Source organism: Phallusia mammillata, chromosome 6 (assembly GCF_965637545.1).
Source record: "Phallusia mammillata chromosome 6, kaPhaMamm4.hap1.1, whole genome shotgun sequence".
NCBI classification, from domain to species: Eukaryota; Metazoa; Chordata; class Ascidiacea; order Phlebobranchia; family Ascidiidae; genus Phallusia; species Phallusia mammillata.
In genome coordinates this window covers 12304006-12324872 of record NC_137257.1, presented here as the reverse complement: position 1 = coordinate 12324872, position 20867 = coordinate 12304006, and the positions used below count along the sequence as shown (strand labels likewise).

General features: G+C 36.1%; 1 protein-coding gene across 4 annotated transcripts in view; it reads left to right on the top strand.

Moving 5' to 3' along the window:
• The window catches only part of LOC145232495 (afadin-like), a 74305-nt gene that overhangs the window by 15286 nt on the left and 38152 nt on the right, over window positions 1-20867 (top strand). For all 4 annotated transcript variants that reach the window (XM_080097131.1, XM_080097132.1, XM_080097133.1 and 1 more), the window contains 12 exons: window positions 4732-4896; window positions 6474-6591; window positions 6683-6840; window positions 10283-10403; window positions 13637-13758; window positions 16010-16064; window positions 16193-16341; window positions 16404-16541; window positions 16598-16673; window positions 16811-16920; window positions 17939-18050; window positions 18993-19165. In XM_080097131.1, coding sequence (XP_079953257.1) covers window positions 4732-4896; window positions 6474-6591; window positions 6683-6840; window positions 10283-10403; window positions 13637-13758; window positions 16010-16064; window positions 16193-16341; window positions 16404-16541; window positions 16598-16673; window positions 16811-16920; window positions 17939-18050; window positions 18993-19165 — 1497 coding nt within the window. The remainder of the gene's footprint in view (window positions 1-4731; window positions 4897-6473; window positions 6592-6682; window positions 6841-10282; window positions 10404-13636; window positions 13759-16009; window positions 16065-16192; window positions 16342-16403; window positions 16542-16597; window positions 16674-16810; window positions 16921-17938; window positions 18051-18992; window positions 19166-20867) is intronic.

Below are 20867 nucleotides of genomic sequence, written 5' to 3'. Positions count from 1 at the left end.
CAGCGCTTTACGCCCCCTTGTGAAAGTGAATCTCCCATGAGGTATGGTTTTAATAGCGCGTCAGACCATTCGACCAATCTATGACACACACTTAGCAATACAATCGTTTTCTGGAAAGTCGTATTGGTAGTTCCTTGCCTGCCCCTCAATTTTCCGCTAGTTGCGCCACTGGAATTAACCATTGGAATATTTACAATAGTGCTAAAACATGGCTTGTTTAACATTCGGCTCTTAATTATTGCACTGATATTGTTTGTGAAATAAAATCATTTTGATTTCTGTCAGTTTTGAGGGGGGCGTTTATAAATTACGAGTACGCAAAAGGTGCAGGGCAAGAAAAAAGGTTGAGAAACACTGGTGTAGAGCAGTAGTTCTCAAACTGTGCGTTGTTTCAATTTTCCAAGGGCATCGCAGAATAGTTCTGTTTCATGGCTGAACTCAGTTTATCTTATAAAAATGAGGTTAACACTCTCAGTGCGGTTGATGAATATCTACGATGCCCCAACATTTACCCCACGAGTCCCCCAAAATGGTTCATTTTTTAAACAATGTCTGAATTGAATGAAATTTGGATAGATTGTAGAGTGTGTCATTTATAGGTGTAGAATGTTGTGTTTCCCCCTGAAGCCCCAACATTTACCCCACTAGTCCCCCAAAATGGTTCAATTTTTTAAACAATGTCTGAATTCAATGAAATTTGGACAGCTCGTAGAGCAGGGGTGTCCATAGGCGTCGATTTAGGGGTGACCGGGGTGACATGTCTCCCCTCCTGAATAAACAGGGTGACCATATATGTATTGTCTCCCCTGTTTTTTGTTTGAAATAAAGTATTGCCAGAAAAACCACATACACGCCCATGCCGTCAACTGGCTGTTTGTACGATCGAAGGTCACAATCAATGACAAATGCAAGTGTCTCGTGGTTTGTTATGCAACATAATAATGGTTGCAGTAACAATCAGCATTGTTATGTGATAGTTAATTGTTTTATTCCCAGCACAGGCTGGTGGTGGAAGTATCTTATGTTGGCTTTATGTTAACTGCAGGAATGACTAGTCCAGGGGTGCACAACTTTTTCGCCATGACGGCCGCATCGCAGATCTTTATTTCACCAACGGCCGGCCAATCGGCTGCTTGCTTGTGTTTTAAAATTACTGATGTAAAGAAATATTATATATTATATGTCAACCGTCTAATGGAGCCTAAAATGCCTATTTGTATTTCTAACTTGAAGTGCAGCTTGAGCTGAACAGTCTGACGATCAGTCTTAGCTGTTTATGACGTCATAATCTATATTGTGACGCTTAGGGTATCTGGTTTGTTGCATTGTTTGCACACAATAAAACGTCTGGCGCATATGGCCCCTAGGCTGGTAATACTTTTTCAGTTCCATAAAATGTGTTTGGAGCAGCTTGAAAATTGAAATATTTGACAAAAGAGTTTTTATTTAAGCCACGGCCTCCAGTACATATATTTTAATAAACATGTTCACGCCCGCAGGTTGGACTAGTCAAACTAATATATACCGTAATTTTCCGTGTATAATGCGCAAAATTTAATTAATTTATTGTCCTAAAATCTAGGGTGCGCATTATACATGGGTACAACAATTTTTGAAGAAAATCTGCCTCGAAATAAAACTTGAAATCAGACCTTTCTTCTTGTTTGTTGTCAATCGCGCATCACATTTAGCCATTCTGCCCAACACACTTAGTCAGTAAAATTCATAATTGACGACACATCGTTTGATGCGATGGTGCAATCCTTGATGGTGTGTTATTGTCAAATACTGCACACTGCTCATTTAGCGACAACGTAAATGGGGTGATATCATTGCCGATATGCAACGGATCGGACTAAAATTTTGTATATAAGTTTGAATTTAATTATTCTGATTTTTAGGTATTTTAATCTGATACATATTAAACTTCATTTGTGTTTTAAAAATAAAAATGTTCTCTGCAAGTATTAAGATCGGTTCCGCTTGAATGCGACCAGTAAGATCTCGTTTGCTGTCACGATGTACCCTACACAAATCCTAAACATTTTTCGCCATCGAGTTTGCGAGCGCATGCGCAGTGATACTGACCGGCAGAATAACATCTGGTTGTTTCAAAAGATGATCTTTTTTCTGAAATAATTTTACGTTTACGGATTTAAGAGTAAACATTTGGGTGCGTATTATACATGGGTACAGGCTTTTTTCCAGCATCGACATGCCATTTTTAGGGTGCGTATTATGCACGGGGGCGCACTATACTTGGAAAATTACGGTAGGCATTTTTGCACCTAAAACGCAAGCAGCCCTCAAAAAAGACGTTTTCTGTTTAATGTTGAGTCATTTAAAAATCGTCACACGCAATGTAAATAAACATCTTGAACAACGTATACTTGAATCCTGTTGCAACTTCACTATCTGACTGCGTGGAAGTTTGCTATATATGCAAGCTTTATTTCGTTACGTGCAACCGAATATGGATCATAACTTAGCATTATATCGTGCGATTGCCAGGACAACGAAGCAGTTAACGCAACTGCTTTGTGTTCCTAAGATTGTGGGTTTTAACGGCTGATGTATGTTTTTAAAACATGGAAAGGTCTCCCCTAAAATTTTGCAAATAATTAAAAAATCGACGCCTATGGGGGTGTCTAACTATTTTTGACTCAAGATCGACTTTCTAGGTCAGGGGTGGCCAGACCTGCTTCATGCTCGAGCCGCATATCACAAAACTTAGTTTAAAAAGAGCCGCAAGACAAAAAATCAAAAACGAATTTATTCACGCAAAATGAAGTCTACGCTATCAAATAATGATTGTTGTGTGGTGATGCTGTGTGTCTCTACCTGGGCTGCAAGGTATTTGAAATTAGGCTGATATGATGGGAAAGTTTTTGTGTTTAGCTTCGTAATGACGTTTCAAGTTACTAGTTTTGTAATGATTGAGCGAAGCTGGACAAATAAGACACACAGGTTTACCTCCATTATTAATGAATGCAAACTCTTCCTCCCATTCTGTTTTAAAAGTTACATTTTCCTGTTTATCTTTCTTTTTTTGCAGTTATTTCTTAACAACGTTTTTTTGGCTAAACTTTGCAGTTATTGCATGTGCAACATTAAAGAGCCGCAATCAAAGGCTCAAAGAGCCGCATGCGGCTCGAGAGCCGCAGTTTGGCCACCCCTGTTCTAGGTAGTCAAACTTTCGGGACCTACCATTCCAATACAAAATAGCATAATATGCAAGACTGTGTGTGTATTACCAAAGGAAAACTTATAGATGTCCATTGTTGTGTGCAACCCATTTACCCCACTAGCACCCTACAATTGTGTGCAATTCGCCATTAATAGGAGCTGATTGTTGTGTGTTTTTTTCCTTCAAAACCTTCAAAAAGTTTAAAATTTAAATAAATTTAAATGGTTTGTACAAACTTTCTCATAGTTATCTCTTGAAATTTGTTTTAAAATAAGTCTAGGAAATATGCTACTGTTTTAAAATAGGTTATAGTGTAAATGTAAGCAGGGTGTATCCAGAAATTTTTAAAGGGGGGGGTCCAACGTTTTATTTTGGGAATTTTCCTAATGACGTATCTTCTTAGACAAAAAAAAATCAGTACTTAAGTCATGTATAAATTAGGCTATACGGTATTGTTGAACACTCAGGACTGCATGCTGTTAAAAACAGTGTCAAAAGGTCACTAAATGGTCGTTTTTGTGAAACAAAGTTAAGTGAAAAACAAGTTGTTATGTATACCTTTCTAGCAAACGACTTTTATATATAGTGTCTAATATAACAGTTAAGGCTTTCTAGGAAAATTTGTGTTTAAAAACTGAACTTGAAACACAATATCAAGGTCAAAGCAAGAGATTAAATTGAAAGTATTTTCCCCGTTCTTTTTTTACTGATTTTTTGTAATTATATGACAATAATGATGCAAAAAGAATATGAACAAAAAAAATTTTCAAAAAACAATCATATATGTAGATAAAATTGTGTATAGTATGGTAAATATGGTATAGAATATATAAAATGGAAGTATATCAGAAAGTCACTTTTTTAGTTTTACACCTAAACTCGATAAACCCAATTTCACTTTATATGTCAGGCAAAACTTTGTTGCTTAACATAAAAGTCAAAATAAAAACTAGATGAAAGTTGCAATAAATGGTCATTGGACAGTCATTGACCGCTGCATGATGTTTATTTTTGGACAAATAACCCAGAGAAACAATACATGAGTTTTTGTGCATATTAGGCAATACGTTGTGGTTAAAAACTAAGGATTGTGTGCTATTGAAATTCTCCACCATTCTTTAAAAACAAAAACAATCATGTGTGGTCAAATAGTGAGTATAGTAAATCGGATAAATAAGATATCATTTTTTGGTAATAAATTTAATCGCTAATAAATTAAAATTATAGCGACCCCAGAAAAAGTTTAGGCGACCCCCACTTGGGGCTGCGACCCACAGGTTGAAGACCACTGATATAGAAAATGGAAATATAGGAATGCCCCTATTCTAATTAAAAAAAAAAAAACTTTTTGCAAATAATGTGAAAGAAACAACAAGCTGAAGTATGTTTTACTTGTGTTTAAAAGGTTATGGTGTTGGGTTCCATAATGACAAAGTAACGGACGAGTACAGATACTGAACATAGTATTTCGTAATGGTGCCATTACAGGATTATCACTATCGGGCCAATTCTACTTTTAGTTACCATTCTGTTTTTGGCATTAGGTAAATTTGGACAGCAAAGGACTTTATGATGAAAGTGAAGACACTGTAAAAGGATTTAAACTTACCAGAAATTTAACCAAAAAAGAAAAGAAAAATCAGAAGAAACGCGAAAAAGCTCAACCAAAAGTCAGTGCGGATACTGGAAATTCTGGAACCACTCAAACAGTAACAGGATAGTTTTAGCATTTCTTTTAAAAAACTGACCCAAACCTAAATGCATGTATATAATGTTAAAGTTTTACAAAGCCCACATCTCAGTGGAAGTGGAATTCAACCTTATTGCCATTAAACGGCTAACAAATGACATATTTGTAACTTGGTCTAAACCAGTAGTTTTTAGCGGGGTTGCCAGCACCCCCCTGGGAGCATTTGCTATGCTCGTTATATCATTCCATCAGAGATTTGTTATTTTAGTTATATTATTCTGTGGATAGGGTGCTCCTTGTTGGCGGTTACAAATTTCAGTGTAATCGGCTCAGCAATTACTCTTACAGCCCCAAATATGTTTTTATATGCTGTCTTTTGTCAAATTTGTGCTCGCCCAGTGCATAGCTGACGTAATTGGAGTGATTGACGATAGTGGCGCATGAAAAAATGCCTCTGCTTCACGCATGAATGCAGTTGTCACTTGACCATTTTCTCACTGGTTGGAATTAAGATGTTACGATGTTAGTTATCTTGCGCTGTAAACGTTAATGTAGGTCAACTTATTCGTGTTTCGAAACGCAGAGCGACAACGCAGCACAATTTGTTACACCTGTGTAACGTGACTTCTTAAACTGAAAGCGTTAATAAAACTGTTTCAGAACAAGTTTTGGACATAAAAGCCCGGTTATCATATTGTTGGTATGTAGAAACGGCGGGGCTGTGACTGTTACAAAACAAAAGTTTAGAAATATTTCTGTAATACGACAAATGTCATCTGTGCAATTCAAATTCTTAACTAGCATATGCATGCACCATTTATCCTTTTACGAATTCAAAATATATGTGTGTGTGGGGACCCATTGGTTTTTGCTTGCAAAAACAATTATGTTATGACAGGCCACAAAAATATTGGTACCATACTGAATGTAGCCATCGAATATATATGTAGGTGCCAAATATATATCTATTATATATAAATATAGTAAATGGTATATGTGATACATCGTTAAATATGATAAACTGGCAATATATAGGAAAACCACCATTCTAGTTTTAATAGGATGATTATTTTAAGCGAAGTGCTGACCACTTTGTTGTATTGTACAACACCAAACTTTCTCATTGTTATCTCTTGAAATGCATTACCGTATATACTCACGGATAGGTCGCAACTTTTTTCCTTATATTTAAAAAAATATATAGGTGCGACCTATTCGCTCGACTTTAGTGCAAATGGCCACCAAGTCGGAACAAAATTGAAAGTTTTCGGCTATTGCAAGTACCATATTTTCCGGTCAGCTTATTGGGCGGATATAACGTATTTATTCAAGTATAACGCGCAAAATTTTATACTAATTTTCAATAAAAAACTAAGGGTGCGCGTTATAGACGCAAATTGTAGTGGAAATGTGCTATCGAATATGGGTGCATGCGCTCGTGCACGCACATACCAATGCGAGACAGTTTCATGAGCGCACACGCACATGCGACGGCTCAGCGTGTATGTCTGTAAAGCAGCAAAGAATAGCAGAGTTCTTTGTTCATTTGAAGATTGAGTGTACTGTGATACAACACAAAAGTTTTGTTTCTATAAGGTGTCTGCTGCAAAACAACTTTACAATCAAGTTCCAGAGTCAACATTTACAAGGACGGTTTCTAACCCAGAAGCTGTAATGAAAAAAAGACGTGAACAAAAGTTGCAGAAACGTGGAGGTAACATACTGTATGCATTACTGTAGAAACTGCAACTAAAAATTTAACCTGAAAACTTATTTTTATTTTTACACTTATTTTGCATTTTCAGCCAAGGTTCTCAAGATCTATGGTGACACTTTAAATCCTGAGATTCCATATAAGACTTTGTTACTTTTACCCACTGATACCACAACAACAGTAATAAGAGACGCACTGAACAAATATGGTTTTGGACATGCGAATACAGCTGGCTATCAACTTATCCAGGTAGCTATAAAAATACATTTATATTTATGAGTCCCCTTCCTGAAGGTTTTTGCCTGTATTTTTTCTATTTTCTGTCTGATGCTGGTTTGTTGCGTTTGGTCAAGAAAATATGCTTTAAACTCATTTATATTTACACAAATGTTAATAATCCAAAATTTTTCTTGCAATGTAAGTTATTCCAAAAAAATTGTAACTTTCAATTCAATTCACCCATTTTGTGTCATTTATAGGAGCTTTTTGTTGTGTTTAACCTTGTAGCCCCCAACTTACCCCACTAGCCTCCTAAAATAGGTGAGTTTTTTTATACAGTATTGGATTGAATTAAATGAAGTTTTTATAGCTTGTAGAACATGCCAGTTTTGGGTGTCGATTGTTGTGTTCAACCCTATCTCCCTCACAATAAAGATGAAAAAGATTTAGCTCGGATGGGACATTAGATCGTAAATTACTTTAACATTTATTTGTGTAAAATAACTATTACAAAATCGCCTTTTTATGGGTCCCCTTCCCTGAAGGGGACACATGTTGATTTTACTCGATTTGTTTTGTTTTGTTTTCTTTGTTTTTCTTTGTTTTTTTTTTCTTCCATGAGGTTTGTCCACCCCACTTTGCCATGAAATGTTTGATGAATGTCGATGAAACTTTCAGAGATGGTAGATATGGTTATGTAGATGTGCCATCTACTTCGTTTGACTTGATAACCCCAGTATTTACCCCGCTAGACCCCGAAATGTAAAACGTTTTTGTAGGTTGCTGCTCACCACAAACAGAAAATTTCTTTGGTGTAATAGTATAATATAGGCAACAGAACATATGGTACTTGTGTTTGTGCAATACTTGGTGGGCGGTTTTGCACATGTCAGTCAGAGGGGGTGTTAACAGCCTTATGACGTCAGATGTGTTTAACGAATGTTGATAATGACGCCTCTAGTGGTTTTTCAAACATTTTCATTACCCAATTTTCAAACATTACCCAATTTGGTTAAAATTTTACAGGACTGTTGCTTGGGTCATTGTGGTTTCATATTTTATACTTTTGGGTGTAAAACCCCATCAGTTACCCCACTAACCCTCTGAAAAGGGTGAAATTTTTAAACAGTGTTGGAATTAAGTGAAATTTGGACAGTTTGCAGAGTTTGTCATTTATAGGTGTCGATTGTTGTGTTTAACCCTGAAGTCCCAATATTTACCCCTCTTGCCCCCTAAAATGGGTGAATTTTTTAAACAATGTCTGAATTGGATGAAATTTGGACAGCTTATAGAGTGTGCTATTTATAATTGTTGATTGTTGTGTTCAACCCTGTCTTCCCAACATTTACCCCACTAGCCCCCCAAAATGGGTGCATGTTTTTAACAATGTCTGAATTGAATGACATTGGGATGGTTAGTAGATTATGTCATTTTTAGGTGTCGATTGTTATGTTTCACCCTATAACTTTAACATCTACCTAACCAGCCCCCTAAAATGGGCGATTTTTTAAAACTGTGTCGGAATTGAATGAAATTTGGACAGCTTGTAGAATTTGTTATTTATAGGTGTCGATTTTTGTGTTTCACTTTATTTTGCCACTATTTATCCCTTCTTTTCTATAAATAGAGCACTAAATAGGACAAACTTCAAACAATGTGTGAATTGAATCAGATTTTCATTGTTAGTACTTTTAATAGCATGATTATTTAAGCGAAGATCTGACCACAGTTTTTCTTAAAACACCAAACTTACTGATGGTTGTCTTTTGAAATGCATAGTTTTTAACTTTGCATGTGTGGGGGACCCATGAGTTTCTGCCTGCAGAAACAACTAAGGTTATAAAAGACAGTGGGTGGCATGGGACCCAATATAAAAAAGTGTAGGGAATATATTAACGTTTCAAAATAGGTTATAGTGTATGTGCAATTGAAATATGTGCTGAGCCACCCTTCTAGTTTTCATGTAACATAGCGTACATACCTATTTAACCCAGTCAGTTGAATGTGACACATTATTAATTTTAAAGTTGCATGTACTTCAAACGATGTCCTAAACTGCCAGAAACTTTTGACAAGCTAACACCTTACCTTTTGTAAAAGTACCAACCTATATGTTTGTGACGTACCATTAAGCGTTGTTGTTTATACGGTTGAAACAAGACAGTCGTTGTCCTTGCGGTAGAGGCGGTTGGAACAAACCTTGAAAGAACGCTAAACTTTTTTATCACATGGTTGTTGATGATTAATCTGCAGGAGCAGCGTTTCCCCTCCTCCAGTAAGCAAGCGTCAATACCTTTGTTGTGCTCTTTACTCTCCCTTTAATGTTTAAATTCCAATGCTTCTTAAACACGTTACCATTGCCACAATTGTAGTGAATACGAACAATTCATGGGTTGTGAAACAATAACCGAGATTAAAATCAATAGTGTTTATTATGGGTCCCCTTCCCTGAAGGGGACACATATTGATTTTACTCAAAATGTTTTTGTTTTTTTTCTTTTTTTTGCGCCATTGCAGTTCGGGGGTTGTTAACAGCCCTTAGACGTCAGAAACATTAACGGTTGTTGCTCAAAACACCTCTAGTGGTTGAAATTTTTAACGTTGGCAGATTGGACTGAAATTGTGCAGTACTATTGATTGAGTCATTGTGGTTTCCTACTTTTAAGTTTGTGTGTGTTGAACCTCCATTAGTTATCCTACTAGCCCCCTAAAATGAGTTTTTTAATTTAAATAGTTTTTACTCCATATAGCATATTTAAATATGCACAGTACCAATCACTGTGTTTGTCTTCACAATACCAAACTTACTCATTGTTATCTATTGAAATGCATTATCTACAACTTTGCATGTGTGGGGACCCATGAGTTTTTGCTTGCAGAAACAACCAAGGTTATAAAAAACGATGGCTAATATGGGACAATACAAAATAAGCATAGAAAATATATTTATGTTTTAAAATAGATCATAGTGTATGTGCAAGGGCAATATGTGCTAAGCCACCCTTCTAGTTACTTTTTGGATCATATCAGAATAACTTCCATAAATAAACAAATGACTAAAGTTAATCCAATTCTCGCGTATGCAGCATACCCGAGGTTTTCATCCAGGTATGCCTTGCATAACCGTGCGCCTCTGTATATGTTATAGAATATGTAAAATGGAAGTACATCAGAAAGCCACCTTTCTAGTTTTTAGTTATCTATTTAGATATTGCAAACCACAGGTACCTTTTGTTTACAATCATTGCCACTTTCAGTTTGTAAGATTCATTTAAAAATATGTAATATTGTGTACTGTTCAGATAATAATTAGTGGTATGACAAAGCAGCTCTGAGCTGAGTGCATACTTTGTTTGATTTGAGTACGTATTGCACTGCTTAATTTGACCAACAGTCACAACCTATTTTAACAAAAACTTTTGGCAGCAATTTGGAGTAATTATCTGCTTTATTTATATAAAATCGTTGACAGGTTGTATTACCCCCAGGATCAAAACCTGAAGAATGTTTTGAAGGGGGGTGGGGGAAGGAGACCACTCTTGATGATAAGGATTTGCCCCTTGTTATATTTGAAAAATGGCAGCCGCATCAAGGTATTATAATTTATTATGGGTCCCCTTCCCTGAAGGGGACACATATTGTTTTTGTCCGTATTTTTTTTTTCTTTTTTCTGTCTAACGCTGGCTTGTGAGACGCGTTTGGTCAAGAAAGAGTGCTCCAAATTTATTCAAATTTACAGAGATGTTAGTTAATAATCCAAATTTGATCCTCCTGAAGTTTGACCCCGATTGACAGCGGTTCACCCACAGGCCCCCAAAACGTAAATTTTTTGAAACGGCTGTACTGACTAAAGTACAGCATCTAGGAGTTTCATGCTTTGTTGTTTAGTGCAATGTAAAGTTTTTTAAAGAATTTTGTATCTTTTTTTTGATTCACCCATTTTTTACCCTTTAAACCCCGAAATAAACGGATTTAGTTTTAAGGCAGAAATACATGCCCTATGGTGCAGAAATATTTGAAAAAGTTAACAATTGTTTAAGCAGGATATTTGTTTAGTATTTAAAATTTTGCCAGTTACCTTTACAATCCATAATATGTGTACGCTATCAGTCAGATATAAGTCCCAAGGGAGGAATTCACTGGTTTACGATTAAGGCGGCAGAGCGGGAGTGCTCAGCTTGACGTCTGGACAGACGTTTTACGAGACAGTCGTTTCGGTGATTAGTAATCAGTTTTTTTTTGTGCAGCAATGCTGTGTCGTTTTATTAAGTTATCACGCGCATTTTCAGTTTTGGCGCAGGTTTTACACCTAAGACGTAATTCGAACTCGATAAACGTACTTCGGTTTCGTTTATGTCAGGCAAAACATCGTTGATCAACATAAATATGAAATTTAATAAACTTAACTTTTTCGAACGCCGCAATAAATGATCTTTAAATTCTCGTTGTCAGCTTTGCCGTCTCATAACCATGGGTCACTAAAGGTCAACTTGTAGGCATTACAACACCGTTACGAATTTTTCGTGATAAATGTTTTTTTAAATGCTCGTCGTCAGGTCGGCCGCCGCATGACCATGGGTTACTTAAGGTCAACTAGTAGGTATTACTAACACGAACTTTCTTTCGTCATAACTTAGCGTTTTTTGCAACAAATTTAGGAATCAACGCTCAAGGCATGTATAAATTAGGTTAAACGGTGTTGTTGAACAGTGCTATTGAAAACGGTGTCAATAGGTCAAACAGTCGTTTGGCGTGTGCACCCTGAGAGGTTACTACAGGTCAATGGTTTTGCGAAACAAAGTTAAATAAAAAACAATTTGTTATGTGTACACTTGTAGCAAATTGCTTTTTAATTTAAAGTGTCTGTAACACAACTGTTACAGCTTTCTATAAAAAATTGTGTTTAAAACCCGACCTTGGACGACAATATCTGGGTCAAAGCAAGAGAATCAATTGAAATTATTATGGGTCCCCTTCCTTGAAGGGGACACATCTTGATTTTACTCGATTTCTTTTTTTTTTTTTTCTTTTTTTTTCTTCTTTTTTTTTTTCTTCCCTGAAGTTTGTCCACCCCATTTTGCCCTGAAATGTTTGATGGATTTGGATGAAACTTTCACAGATGGTAGATATAGTTGTGTAGATGTGCCATCTGCTTCGTTTGTCATGATAACCCCAGTATTTACCCCGCTAGACCCCAAAATGTAAAATGTGGTTTGTGCGCACCACAAACGTTAGTTTTGTGTGATGTTATAAAGACAACTACATATGGTACTCATGTTTAAGGATTGCTTGGTGAACGTGTTTGCGGATAGCAGTCAAGGGGGTTGTTCACAGCCTTGTGACGTCATAAGTCATTAGGTTGTTTGTTAAAACGCCCCCTAGTGGTCAAAATTGAAACATTGGCCAATTTGGACAAAATTTTACAGGATTGTTGTTTGGGTCATCTTGTGACGTCATAAGTTATTACGGTTGTTGGTTAAAACGCCCCCTAGTGGTCGAAATTGAAACATTGGCCGATTTGGACAAAATTTTACAGGATTGTTGTTTGGGTCATTGCAGTTTCATATTTTCAACATTAGGGTGAAGAACCCCATCAGTTACCCCACTAGCCCCCTAAAATGGGTGAATATTTAAACAGGGTCGGAATTGGCTGAAATTTGGATAGCTTGTATAATTTGCCATTTACAATTGATGATTGTTGTGTTAAAACCTGTAGCCCCAGCATTTACCCCACTAGCCCCCTAAAATGGGTGAATTTTTAAACAGGGTTGGATTTGGCTGAAATTTGGATAGCTTGTACAATTTGCCATTTACAAATGATGATTGTTGTGTTAAACCCTGTAGCCCCATCAGTTACCCCACTAGCCCCCTAAAAAGGATAAATTTTTTAAACAGGGTCGGAATTGGCTGAAATTTGGATAGCTTGTACAATTTGCCATTTACAAATGACGATTGTTGTGTTAAACCCTGTAGCCCCAATAGTCACCCTGCTAGCCCCCTAAAATGGGTGAGTTTTTAAACAGTGGGCAATTGTTGGAAATGTTATGCCATTTATAGGTATCGATTGTTGTGTTTTACTTCTTTGTTTTAAACTAGACAAACTTTAAACAATGCTTGAATTGAGTCGATTTGTATAGTTTGAACTTTGCATAGCATGACTATTTAATCCTAGTACCAATCACAGTGTTTTACTTTACAACACCAAAGTTTCTTATGGTTATCTCTTGAAATGCAGTGTTTACAACTTTGCATGTGTGGGGACCCATGAGTTTCTGCCTGCAGAAACAACTAACGTTTTAAAAGACGGTGGCAAATATGGGACCCAATATAAAATAAGTGAAGGAATTATATTTATGTTTTAAAATAGATCATAGTGTATGTGCAAGGGCAATATGTGCTAAGCCACCCTTCTAGTTTGTTTTGTTCTTTTTTTAGTATTTGTAATTATATGACAATAATAGTGCAAAAAGAATACGAACAAAAAATTTTTATTGTTGGGTTAATGCTTTCTAAAAATTTGTTCCTAAAAATCTAAAAGTCACCGCAATGTTTGTTTACCGTAAATCCGCACAAACACGCAGGTGGAGACCCATTAGTTTTTGTTTACAAAAACAATCATATGTGTAGATCAAATGATGTGTATAGTAAATTGGTAAATATCGTATAGAATATATCAAATGGAAGTATATCAGAAAGCCACCCTTCTAGTTTCAAGGCATTTTGTAACTTTACACAGAAATCAAGGTAGCATTTTTAGTTGAAATGTTGGTGCATTAATCTTAAAAATTAAAAATACAGATTTTGTGGAATGTTTTTGTGTTGCCAGGTACCCTTATATTCCAACTCCGAAAACATATTTTGCCACAAAGTAAGATGTCAGTTGATACAGCATATGATAATTCACATATCCAGTCAGCAAACTTTTCTAACAGTGGCAAAAATGTGCAGGTAATTATGGGTCCCCTTCCCTGAAGGGGACACATATTGATTTTACTCAAAATGTTTGTTTGTTTTCTTTTTTTTCTTTTCCCCAAAGTTTGTCCGACTCATTTTTCCATCAAATCCTTGATGGATTTGGATGAAATTTACACAGATGGTAGATGTAGTTATGTAGATGTGCATCCCACTTTGTTTTTGTTGATAACCCCAGTATTTACCCCGCTAGCCCCCTAAAATGGGTATTTTCCCCCGAAGTTTGTCCGACTCGTTTTTCTTTCAAATGCTTTGATGGATTTGGATGAAATTTACACAGATGGTAGATGTGCATCCCTTTTTGTTTTTGTTGATAACCCCAGTATTTACCCCGCTAGCCCCCTAAAATGGGTATTTTCCCCCGAAGTTTGTCTGACTCGTTTTGCCATCAAATGCTTGATGGATGTGGCTGAAACTTGTACAGATGGTAGATGTAGTTATGTAGATGTGCATCCCACTTTGTTTTTGTTGATAACCCCAGTATTTACCCTGCTAGCCCCCTAAAATGGGTATTTTCCCCCGAAGTTTGTCTGACTTGTTTTGCCATCAAATGCTTGATGGAGGTGGCTGAAACTTATACAGATGGTAGATATAGTTATGTAGATGTGCATCCCACTTTGTTTGTCCGGATAACCCTAGTATTTACCCCGCTAGCCCCTAAAAGGGGTGAGTTTGTAAACAATGTCAGAATTGGCTAAAATTTGGATAGCTTGTAAAGTATGCCAATTATCGTTATTGCGCCATTGCAGTTCGGGGGTTGTTTACAGCCCTTTGACGTCAGAAACATTAACGGTTGTTGCTCAAAACACCTCTAGTGGTTGAAATTATAAACGTTGGCATATTGGACTGAAATTTTGCAGTACTATTGATTGAGTCATTGTGGTTTCCTACTTTTAAGTTTGTGTGTGTTGAACCTCCATTAGTTATCCCACTAGCCCCCTAAAATGAGTTTTTTAATTTAAATAGTTTTTACTCCATATAGCATATTTAAATATGCACAGTACCAATCACTGTGTTTGTCTTCACAATACCAAACTTAATCATTGTTATCTATTGAAATGCATTATCTACAACTTTGCATGTGTGGGGACCCATGAGTTTTTGCTTGCAGAAACAACCAAGGTTATAAAAGACGATGGCTAATATGGGACCCAATACAAAATAAGCATAGGAAATATATTTATGTTTTAAAATAGATCATAGTGTATGTGCAAGGGCAGTATGTGCTAAGCCACCCTTCTAGTTTTATGGTTGGTTTTGTTTAAGTTTAGTTTAGGTTTTAGGGGTCCAGCATTTTATTTTTGGAATTTTCCTAGTGACATCATTAGATCTCTTTTCAAAAATTCCCACACGAATGTGCTAGATCACACGAGACTGAGTATGTAATTGACATGTCAAACTGCCACTAAATTCTCCCGTTGCCTATTTTGTTTTCTGGTTCAAAACGACACAGTAAGCAGCTAAGCACTTTGTCCAAAATTGTAAGCAGGCCCAAACCTGAAAGTACAAGACAGAAACCCGGTCCAACTTTCGACTTTGGTTTCTCTACCAGTCTGATTGACGGAAAGAACAATTAATTATGGGTCCCCTTCCCTGAAAAAAAATTTTTGTAAATTTTTTTTATAATTAATGGTGCGTAAATATGGCACAGTTTCTGTAAAATGGAATATAAGTTATAGGAAAACCACTATTCCAGTTTAACAATGACTGTGCCCTATTTTTACTGTTACCAAATCGCAAATGCACTTCCATTAGATTATGCTCGCAGAAACAATTATGTTATAAAGTGCCATGAAAAAGATAAGGACCCAATGAAATGTAGGTGCCAAATATATATCCATAATAAGTAAATGGTATATGGGATACATCGTTAAATATGATGTAGTATATATAAACTGCCAATATATAGGAAAACCACTATTCTATTTCATTTTATTTTTTCAGGTAAGTTAAAAAGTTTTTCAACCGGCTTGAGTGATAGGCGTCGATTCCCAGGGTTGCAGGCTCCAAACTTGCATTTTCTGGGGTGGCAGCCATTTAAAACTATGTGTTTCTTGCATTGCCATTTATAAAAAAAATTCCTATTTGTTGCTTTTGCAAAATTAATTTATATTTCTCTGTTCAAGTATTAGAAGCCAGAAAGGTTCTATAAACTTGATATTATGCCTGGCAGGAATTGCTTATACTTCGTTGCTGTGTTGAAATCTTTCGTTGTGATTTTTTTTAGAAAATCAAACCAATTGAAGAACAAGAAGTACTGCCAATGTTTTTGGAACTAATTAGTATGTATCCATACTGGTATTATTTGTTTTTTGGTCATTGTATTGTTGATTTAGCAGTATGTGTCATAGCATAAGAAATTTTATGATGTATAATAATTGTAACTGGGAATATTAAAATCATTTTTCAGAAAATCAAATCGTGCAGCATTTCATCACAACCAATGTTTCTGAAGTGGGCAAATTAAATTGTACTAAGAAAATCCAACCTGTGCTTTGGAGTACAGAAGATCCTCTTGATACATTTTGTATTATTACAAACATGGATGGTGTAGTCACAGTAATCATTTTCTTTGAATTTTTCTTTGAAAGGTATCATAAAAAACTAATACTGTGTGATAGATAACACCGCATGAAGCAAGTGGTCAAATATGTGTGAACAGAAACTCCATTGATGAAACAAAAGTCCTTGACCATGATGACATTGTCCAAATTGGCAAAAGGATACTTTTATTTTGTAAACCTGCCTTTAGATATTCGGTAAAAAAAGATAACAATATTCCTTATCTATCAAACTTAATATTGTGTATCTTTAGGAAAGAGATGTTTACACAAAATTAAACAAGTTTATCAGTTTTGCCTCTAATGTGGCATCAGCATATCAACAGAAAGGTAATATGCTTGAAGTATATTTCACATGCTTTTGCTTTTTACTTGAAAATTTTTAAGATAAGCATGAAGGGGTTGCTCACTTTAAAGGTTTAATTACAACAATTTACTAGGCTTCATTTTCAAGTTTTTTTTTACAGGAACAGATAATGTTACCCTGGAATCCACATACAGTAAACCTTTGTCACCAATTGAAAAAGTACCAAACAAGGCAGAAGCTAAAAATCTAAACACTGGTCCAACTGATTTTGTAAGATATATTATGTTGTTTAATTTAGGCTTGATCAAACCAACTAATTATGGGTTCCCTTCTATGAAGGGGGACACATATTGTTTTTGTCCGTATTTTTTTCTTTTTTCTGTCTAACGCTGGTTTGTTAAACGTGTTTGGTCAAGAAAGAGTGCTACAAATTTATTAAAATTTGGACAGATGTTACATATTAATCCAAATTTGATTCTCCTGAAGTTTGACCCCGAATGTCACAGCGGTTCACCCGCAGGCCTCCAAAACGTATTTTTTTTAAAACGGCTGTACTGACTAAAGTACATCATTCTAGGAGTTATGTGCTCTGTTGGTTGGTGCAATGTGAAGTTTTTTGAAGAATTTTCTTTTAACAGGATTTACCCCTTAAACCCCGAAATCTTCGTTTCTGTCTAACGCTGGTTTGTCAAACGCGTATGGTCAAGAAAGAGTGCTTTAAATTTATTCAAATTTACACAGATGTTAGCTATTGTTTAAAACCTGATCCTCTTTAAGTTTGACCCCAAATGACCCAGCGGTTCACCCACAAGTCCCCAAAATGTAAAAGTGGCGCATGGAAAAATGCCTCTGCTTCACGCATGAATGCAGTCGTCACTTGACCATTTTCTCACTGGTTGGAATTAAGATGTTACGATGTTAATTATATTGCGCTGTAAACGTTAATGTAGGTCAACTTATTCGTGTTTCGAAAAGCAGAGTGACAACGCAGCACGATTTGTTACACCTGTGTAATGTGACTGCTCAAACTGAAAGCGTTAATAAAACTGTTTCAGAACAGGTTTTGGACATAAGCCCAGCTAAGCAATCGTATTGTTGGTATATAGAAAATACGACAAATGTCATCTGTGCAAAAACCTGACCTTGGACGACAATATCTGGGTCAAAGCAAGATATTAAATTAAAGTATTTATTACGGAAGTATATCAGAAAGCCACTCTTCTGGTTGGCATTACATGTTGTGCATAAGTTTTTGTTTGTTAAAAATGACCTTGATTGTGTTCTGTAGAACCCAAGACCTCAACTGCTCACAAAAACTGTTTCCTCACCAAGCAACCACATGAAGAAAATACCATCTTGCATAACCAAGTTACCTGTATCTTTGCTTTTAAGAAACGAAAGTAAGTGTTGTGTTTGTGATATTATTGTTATTATGGGTGATGGGTCCCTTTCCCTGAAGCTGACACATCTTGATTTCACTCAGTTTTTGTTTTGTTTTTATTGTTTCCCTGGTGATGGTTGTTCATACACTTTTGTCATGAAATCTTTGGTGGATTTGGATGAATCTTTTAATAGATGATAGATATAGTCATGTAGATTTGTCATCTGCTTTGTTTGACTTGATAACCCCAGTACAGTATTTACCCCACTAGCTTCATATAAAATAAGTGTAGGAAATATATTATTGTTTCAAAATAGGTTGTGGTGTATATGCAAGGGCATTATGTGCTAAGTCACCCTTCTAGTATTAATATCATAGGAGGGATTAAAACAATACTTTGGTTTTGTACAGGTCAGGCAAACATTGTTAATTAACATGAAGTTAAAACACTAGACGTTTGAAGATGCAATAAATAGTCATTAAACTGTCATTGTCGGCTTGGCCACTGTACAATAATAGGTCACTGAACGTTGTAAGTATCGCAGAACACAGTTGAGCATGACTTTCACATTGTAGCTGATTTATTTTTTGAAACATATACTCCAAGTGATGTACAACCTAATATATACAGTATGATGTTTGTACAGTGCAATGAGCACCATTTGTAAACTTGATCCATTAGTTATGGCTATACTGTAGCTGACTGCCAAGAAAACTTTCAGAAAACCACTTATGATGCAATACTCCAGGTTACGGAGATGAAGCCACAATTCAGTCATGATGGAGAATTAAAAATACTTTAAAAATGAAATACAAAAAGTTGGTTTTGGCAGAATTAAATCACCATAGCGCGACCCATTCTTTGACCCTGCATGACCCATGTTTGGGTCGCGACCCATACTTTGAGAACCACTGCTATAAACTGATGTAAACTTGTAACAATGCTTATACTTTTTTATAGCCATGGAACAGTTTTTTAATCGTGTCTTGGAGACTCATGGACACAATCTTCATTTTAAGTTATCAACTGCATACACCATTTATCTTGCTGCACGGTGGTTGCATGAGGAGTACCCTGACCACACCACCGTATTTGTAAATATGGTCACCCGAAAAGTAAACAGAATTATTCAGGTGAGTGTAGTAAAATGGACATTTGCTGTTATTCCCGGGGACACATATTGATTTTACTCAAATTGTTGAAAACAATAATAGCAAACCAGTTTAATACACTATAAAACTTTTTTTTATTTAAAATGTAAAAAAAGAAACAACCAAAACAAAGAAAAATCACTAGTAGAAAAATTGCAAACTGCATTATTTAAGACATTTTACCGCATAACTACTTTATTATGGGTCCCCTTCCCTGAAGGGGACACATATTGATTTTACTCGAATTGTTTGTTTGTTTTTTCTTGTTTTTTTCTTGTTTTTTCTTTCCTAAAGTCATAAAAACACAGTTGGATTTGAGGTTTGCGCTTTAGTATAGCATTATGGTTGTCCGCATAATGGCGCAGTAGCGCAGCTCAGTCGTTGTTTGCAGAGCAGTCAAACATTTTCCAAGTAGCGCGATGGGTATTCCACCGAGTGGAAAACTTGGTCTTAGTTTGACCAACATATTGCTTGCCACATATTTGGCAAGTGGCCACATAGATGCCGTAGTTGCGGCATGTTAAATTTTGGCGAAGTTGAATACTGCCTGTGGGCGTTTTCAAAACGGTAGTCTGGTGCACCATAGTTTGGTGGTTACCAAAATTGCCACAAAGCGCGCATTTACCACATGGACTTGAAGAGCCTATGCCGTTGTTATTGTCTGCCTTGGTGATGGATAAACCTTTAAGATTGGTTAGAAAGTGAGCCAGTGTGGGCGGCCTTTTGTACGTAATGCACGCAAGGGGTTCCATAGCTTTCTCTTTTTGGGTTAATGGAACGCAAGCAGGGAATGCCGTAGCCCAAACAATTCTATTTTGAGGTCTAGTTTTATCGTTCGGCCCAAACCTTTCTTTCCAACCCTCGGCGATGTGCATTATGTCTTCTGTCTACTAATTTTATCCTTGGGGTCACCGCAACTTGGTACATGTTATCAAGGGATCACAGGATCAGAAAGGTTGGGAACCGCTGTACTAGAGGAATAAATGCCTTTCTTAATTGGTGATCCACCTGATAAGTTGCGCAAGGTCACGAATAGAAGACATAAAATATGGCAATCATTGGCAAGTTACCAATTACATAAATCTAAATTTTTTACAAGCATTGCGGGTTTGGCGGGTCATAAACAATATAACAGCAAACATTTTTAACCATTTGTTTTAGATTTAACATTGTTCAAATTTCAATACAGTTTAATACTTTGAATTTGGTGCAGTTTGCACTTAACAAGAAATTACAATCAGCGTCTTTGCTGGAACACCAGTTTCATATTTTTAGCACGCTGAACTCTTTATACACTTAGTTGTTCAAACATTGCGCAGCTATTCTGGGATTAACGGTTTAGTGGAATAGTTTTCTTAACAACTTAATGCGTAGCTAAGATTGGTCTTCTTTTTACATTAATTGACAATCAAACAAAAGTCCATTTGAATTTTAAGCTGTTGCTTCGGGGCAAGCAATTAGACATGCACAATATTAAAAGGGATTGCTCAGTTAAGGTTGCGCACAGATCGGTTGATTTTACTATCATATCGTTGTTTTTTATTCGAGAAACTCGGTCTTTTCGACTTTCACATAGAGATCATCAATCCGGTTAATCGCATATTTCGTTGAAAATCGATGCAATTAAACAGATTATGCAATTAACCGGTATGTGATTAACAGGAATCATCTGTACCACTTTATA